General features: G+C 46.6%; 1 protein-coding gene across 1 annotated transcript; it reads left to right on the forward strand.

Moving 5' to 3' along the window:
• Positions 1 to 2,179: 2,179 nt before the first annotated feature.
• Positions 2,180 to 6,115, forward strand: LOC134749739 (uncharacterized). Its single transcript, XM_063684764.1, has 2 exons — positions 2,180 to 2,849; positions 3,620 to 6,115. Exons 1-2 carry the CDS (start codon positions 2,763 to 2,765, stop codon positions 5,855 to 5,857), a joined length of 2,325 nt encoding a protein of 774 aa, XP_063540834.1. The 5' UTR covers positions 2,180 to 2,762; the 3' UTR covers positions 5,858 to 6,115.
• Positions 6,116 to 6,363: the final 248 nt, after the last annotated feature.

Raw genomic sequence — 6,363 nt, forward strand, 5'->3', positions numbered from 1 at the left:
ACAATGAACGGTAGCGAGCCCAAGTCATACGCTGCACCTATATATGTAACTGTAGGTAGGAGTACATTTCCAGAATTCACACCCGCCGCGTTGGCTCCTCGCTCGCTCATAGTTTTGGCCTCGTATTTCGCGAATTTACGCCTTTTATTTAACCTGTCGCCTACAATAAAGTGGTCTTCGAACCGAATCTGTGCTAGAAGTGATGTACAGGACCCCATCGCAGGTTAAAACTCGTAGACAACATCGCCGCGAACTCGAGCGCACGCAATTGCAAATGGCGAGTACATCGAGCAACGCGCCCGCGCCCGCGCCCGCGGAACCTATAGTTAATAAGTTCCTAGACCTCGGCACCGATAGTGAAAAAGTGAAACAGCCGAAGGATTTGGAACAAGTGAAAATGGAAACACCAAAAAGTGTACGTGGTTCGATTTCGTCTGCCAAGTCGGAGTTATCTACGTCATCATCCATTGCAAGACGTAAGCAATTAGAATTTGAAGCCGCTCAGGCCAAGGCCCAGATTGAGTTGGCACTTATTGATAAAAAGCTAGAAGCTGATCTAGCCCAAGTTGACGCCGAAGAATCGCAGAGGGAAAATGAGCGCGGTAGTGAAGCGAGCGGAGGTGCGCCTAGCAACAGAGCGCGGTCTAGCGTCGAACGATGGTTGAGTCAAGGTCACGACGAAACTACTTACATACCGCAGCCAGATGTGCCCTATCAGCCACAGCAGCAAGCACTGCCACCCAACCCTGCACCAGCACCCGTCAACTTACCTATAGTCCGGCAACCCGATGTCCCCAGTGACAGCATTCGAGAACTAGCGCTTACCTTGAAGGATATCATGACGAACTCGTCAGCCAAGCGCGAGGATCGTTTGCTTAGCCGCCTGTCTACGCCACGAGACTTACCGATTTTCAGCGGCGACAGCGTCGAATGGTTGCACTTTAAAAAGGCTTACACGGAATCTACTCGAGTTTGTGAGTTCAGTGAGTCTGAGAACCTGGAGAGACTACGTAAAGCACTGCGAGGCGACGCCAAGGACACGGTCACCGCTCTGCTGATCGGTAACACCCCGCCCGCAGCCGTCATGGAAGCTCTCGAATTAAGGTTTGGCCGATCGGAAGTCATCATCATGAACCTTACGACGCAGCTGAAGAAGCTACCTTCGTTACCCACGTCGTACCATTATGACCTAATTGATTTTTCAATTAAAGTAAATAACTGCGTAGCAACAATAGGTGCGCTAAATAAGCCAGATTATCTACGCAGCCCTGAGCTCGCATCAGCTGTTCTTAACAAGCTACCGAGCACTTTGATTGGCAAATGGACCGATTTCGCATACAAAAGATTAGATGAAGACCAGCCTAAGTTGACCCTAATCTCTGAGTTTCTTAAACAAGAAGCACAAATGTTATCACTAGTTGGAATGACACAGGTACGTGAACAAAGTAAGCTGAGTGAAATAAAAACTACAGCAAAGTACTCAAGTGATAACAAAGTCCGTATTAATCGGCCTGTATTAACAACTAAAGCCGTCGAGGAAAACAAAGATTGTAAATTTTGCTCAAAAGGATTTCACCCGCTACCAGAGTGCCGTGTGTTCAAACGTGCCATGCGCCGTGATAGATGGAAGTTCATCAAATCGCAAGGACTTTGTTATTGTTGTCTGACGTCACGACACGACAGAGAAACATGCCCCGCGCCCGTTTGCGACATAAATGGTTGTGGACTCGCACACCACAAGATACTACACTGGAAGAAGCCTACGTCATCACAATCAGCTGACGCGGTCGTCGACCCGCCGCCCGAGCCGGCCCCGGCGCAGGCTCAACCGCCGGCCCCCGAGCCGGCACCTTCGGCCCCCGACACCGTGGCACATGTTACATCGGATTGTGCTAAACCTTCTTCTACGGATAACGTTATGGTAAAAGTAGTGTCAGTGCGATTGCGTGGACCTAAAGGTACCGTAAGTACATACGCGCTACTGGACGATTGCTCTTCAGTGTCTATGATAGACTCTGACCTAGCAACCGAGCTAGGTCTTAAATGTGAACAACCGCGTTCTATAAAGTTTACCGACGCGTTTGGACTAGAAGTGTACCAATCAGCCGTACCGACCGTCATCGCTCAGATAAGTGGACAAAACAATAACAATAGTTACGACATTAAGTTGCGTAAAGTGTCTAAATTACATTTACCAGCACAAGATTTGTCTGTAATTAGGAGTTTAAATTGTAAACGTTTATCTCATATTAAGGATTATGTGTGTAAAAGTCGTGTTATGCCGCGCATTCTTATTGGGGAAGATAATTACTTTTTAATCGCTCCGATTGAAATCATTCATGGTAGTGAAACCGAGCCCTATGGATCTCTGTGCAAGTTAGGTTGGTCAATTCATGGCAATTGTGGTCGCACTCACTCTAACGCTGCCAACGTGTTCCATCTCAGTCACACAGACAGCGAGAATATAGGTGAATTAAATGATTTAATTAAACATTCTTTTTCCCTAGACTCCATAGGAATTTCAACCTTACGCCGTGAAAATAGCGATCATTTAAGGGCGTTGCAGATATTAGAAAATTCCGCGCGCCTTATCGGAAATCAATGGGAGGTTGGTCTGCCGTTCAAGAAGGACGTATGCACCATGCCAGATACACGCGAAGCTGCCTTAACGCGACTACAGTCTTTAATGCGCAAATTTGCTAAAGACGACGCGTACGCAGATCGCTACCGAATGGAGGTAAACAAGCTGTTTGCCGCTGGTTATGCACGTGAGCTCAAGGAAAATGAACTTTCGGCCGACCGCGTATGGTATCTCCCGCACTTCGGAATTCAGAATCCCAACAAACCTGGTAAGTTGAGACTTGTTTATGATTGTGCTGCTAAAGTAAATGGGAATTGTCTTAATAGTTATTTATTAACGGGACCAGACTTATATAACTCACTTATGGGAATTATGCTCAGGTTTCGCGAGAATAAAATAGTTATAATTGGGGACATTAAAGACATGTTTTTAAGGGTGAAAATAAGGCCGGAAGATCAACATGTACTTCGTTTTTTATGGCGGGAATCTCCGGGCGCACCCGTAAAAACATGTGTTATGCAAAGTCTATTGTTTGGTGCTACTTGCAGTCCTTTTATAGCTCAATTCATTAAGAATAAAAATGCATCGAAGTACGATGATTTATATCCGGAGGCGGTAAATGTTATTGTAAATAGTCATTATATGGATGATTGTTTATATTCAACTAGCAGTGTAGAAAATGCAGTTAAGTTGGTTGAACAAATTACTCTTATTCACAAGAGCGGTGGATTCGAGATACGAAACTGGTCCAGCAATAGTAAGGAGGTATTGAAAAAAATACCTACCGATGCGCTCGCGCAATCAGCTGTTCACTTCAAGGACGGAGTCATGAATACAACTGAGCGCACATTAGGGTTAATGTTTCATCCTTCAGATGATACTTTTGGATTTAGAATTTCATTTAATCGTGTTCCACAGGAGATATTAAATGGATCTGAGGCTCCTACGAAAGCAAAAATGCTTAGTCTCATCATGTCGGTTTATGACCTTCACGGTTTTTTGTCACCTTTTATTATAAAGAGCAAAATAATATTTCAGAACGTTCACCGCAGTGGCGTGGATTGGAACAACCGCATCCGACCGGAGGAGCATGCGTGCTGGGTAAGGTGGCTCAACGAGCTTAAACTACTAGCATCGCTGCGCATACCACGGCACTACGCTGACGCGGGAGCATGGACGCGATGCTATGACGATTCGGCGGATGGGGTGAGTGACCCCACCATTATAAGTACCGAATTGCATGCTTTTTGTGACGCCAGCAGTAAGGCATATGCCGCTGTTGTTTATTGGCGTTTTGTTCGCTCAGATGGGACTCTGAATGTATGTTTTGTGGCTAGTAAAAGCAGAGTGACCTCACTTCGTCCGGTATCCATACCGAGGTTGGAACTTCAAGGTTGTTTGCTCTCTGCTCGTCTTGCCGCCACAATACAGAGCGAGCACAAAGATATTAAGCCAAACAAAAGGTATTTTTGGACGGATTCAAATACCGCCCTCCAATGGATTCGCAGTGACCCAAGAGACTATAAACCATACGTCGCTCACCGCCTTGGTGAGATTGACGAGTTGACCACTGCGTCAGAGTGGCGTTACGTGCCCACGGCCTTAAACGTAGCCGATGTGGCCACTCGCGAGGATGCGCCACCTCTGCAGTTCGATGATGTATGGTTCCAGGGGCCTAGGTTCTTGCGTGAACGCGAAAGTGAGTGGCCCAAGGATCTTAAGAGTTCTAAGCAGCTCGAAGAGGCTGTTTGTGAACGTAAGATTATTAACGTCGTGTCCTCGGCCGACTGTACTAGCACGCTGCCGGTACCTAACGAAAATAATTTTTCGTCGTGGATTCGATTAATTATGACAACTGCAAGGGTATTATTATTTATAAAAAAATGTCAACGTAAATGTAATCGAATCGACACCGGGCTGGTGCAGTCGGCAGAGGACCTGTTGATTAAAAAATGTCAACATGATTCTTTTCTTGCAGAAATTGATTGTTTAAAGAAAAATAAGCCGTTATCGAAAGATAGCCGGCTACTGCAGTTAACGCCTTATCTTGACGATGCGGGCCTACTACGGGTAGGAGGCCGTATCGACAAGACTGTGGGTGTCAAGGAGTCTGCGAAGAGGCCAGTGATTCTTGATGGCAAGCATCGAATCACCAGACTGCTCGTAGAACACCACCACAGGCGAGCACTGCACCGAGCTCAAGAACTAGTAGTTAATGAGTTAAGGCAACACTATTGGATTTTGCAACTGCGACCAACTGTACGCGCAGTCGCAGCTCATTGTCTCTTGTGCAAATATCGCCGCGCCATGCCGCAGCCGCAGCGCATGGGTGACCTGCCAGCTGCCCGGCTGCAGCACAACCGTCGTCCGTTTTCGTTCACCGGAATTGACTTTTTTGGCCCAATGGAGGTCACCGTCGGTCGTGGTAGGCAAAAACGCTATGGTATGTTATTTACATGCCTGACAGTTCGAGCCGTTCATGTCGAAATAACGGAAAGCCTTACAACTGACTCGACCATAATGGGTTTGAGACGGATGATAGCCCGTAGAGGTACCCCTACCGCGATATACTGCGATAATGGGACAAATCTTAAAGGCGCCGATTTAGAATTGAAACGCAGTATCGCTGAACTAGACAGCGATGTGCTGCGCCGTGATGGACTCGTGAGAGGAATCGAGTGGAAGTTTATTCCTCCAGGCGCTCCAGAGATGGGAGGCGCATGGGAGCGTATGGTGCGCACTGTAAAATCATCCCTGCGAGCTGTACTCAAGGAACGCGCACCACGCCCAGAGACGCTCTCAACATTGATGGCTGAGGTTGAGGTCTTGGTCAACAGTCGTCCAATAACGTACGTATCGACGGACCCTTCTTATCCAGAAGCTCTGACGCCTAATCATTTTTTGATTGGCACGTCATCAAATGGACCAGCTTTTGGTAGGTACGACAACGAGGACCTCCACCTAAAACGTCAGTGGCGGATAGCGCAACGTCTCACTGATATGTTCTGGGCACGTTGGCTTAAGGAGTATTTGCCTACACTTCTTCCACGACAGAAGTGGACGCGCGAAAGGCGTTCCTTACACGTAGGAGATTACGTAATCCTAGTCGAACCTAACTTAGATCGTGGATCATGGCGGCACGGAATAGTGAGTGCGACACACGCCGGTACTGATGGACGTACTCGCGTGGTCGATGTCCGCACGCGCACCGGTATTTTACGCCGTCCCGTCACACGCGTCGCCTTACTTGCACCAGAGATGGCTCGTGATGACTAGTCATCACTAAGGGGGTGGGATTGTAGGCGACGCATATATTTTATGTGAACTGTACTTTTAGGTTTATCAATTTTTATTGTTGTTGGTTAATTTTGGTACTTGTTACGCCATCTAGTGTAAACTATTCTAATTAAAGCTACATAAAACAATGAACGGTAGCGAGCCCAAGTCATACGCTGCACCTATATATGTAACTGTAGGTAGGAGTACATTTCCAGAATTCACACCCGCCGCGTTGGCTCCTCGCTCGCTCATAGTTTTGGCCTCGTATTTCGCGAATTTACGCCTTTTATTTAACCTGTCGCCTACAGAAAGTTTTTATAACCAAAATCATCTTTTAAGGGTGTGAAAAGTGGGGTGGAAATTTGTATGGGGAATCAATAACAGCTGAACCTATTTAAATAATATTTGGGATGGTCTACATGTTTGATTTAGTTGATAATGATACCAAACATGACTTCAAACCTAAATTTAAACAGTATTATCCTCAGGAATTCAACTTCGGC

The sequence above is a fragment of the Cydia strobilella genome, chromosome 18, assembly GCF_947568885.1.
Source record: "Cydia strobilella chromosome 18, ilCydStro3.1, whole genome shotgun sequence".
NCBI classification, from domain to species: domain Eukaryota; kingdom Metazoa; phylum Arthropoda; class Insecta; order Lepidoptera; family Tortricidae; genus Cydia; species Cydia strobilella.

Bases quoted from the DNA above. Each gene is read 5' to 3' on its own strand.
- LOC134749739 (XM_063684764.1), top strand. From the start codon at position 2,763: ATGCACGTGAGCTCAAGGAAAATGAACTTTCGGCCGACCGCGTATGGT. The intron at 2,850-3,619 runs GTAAGTTGAGAC...ATAATATTTCAG, and splicing joins TCAGAATCCCAACAAACCTG to AACGTTCACCGCAGTGGCGT.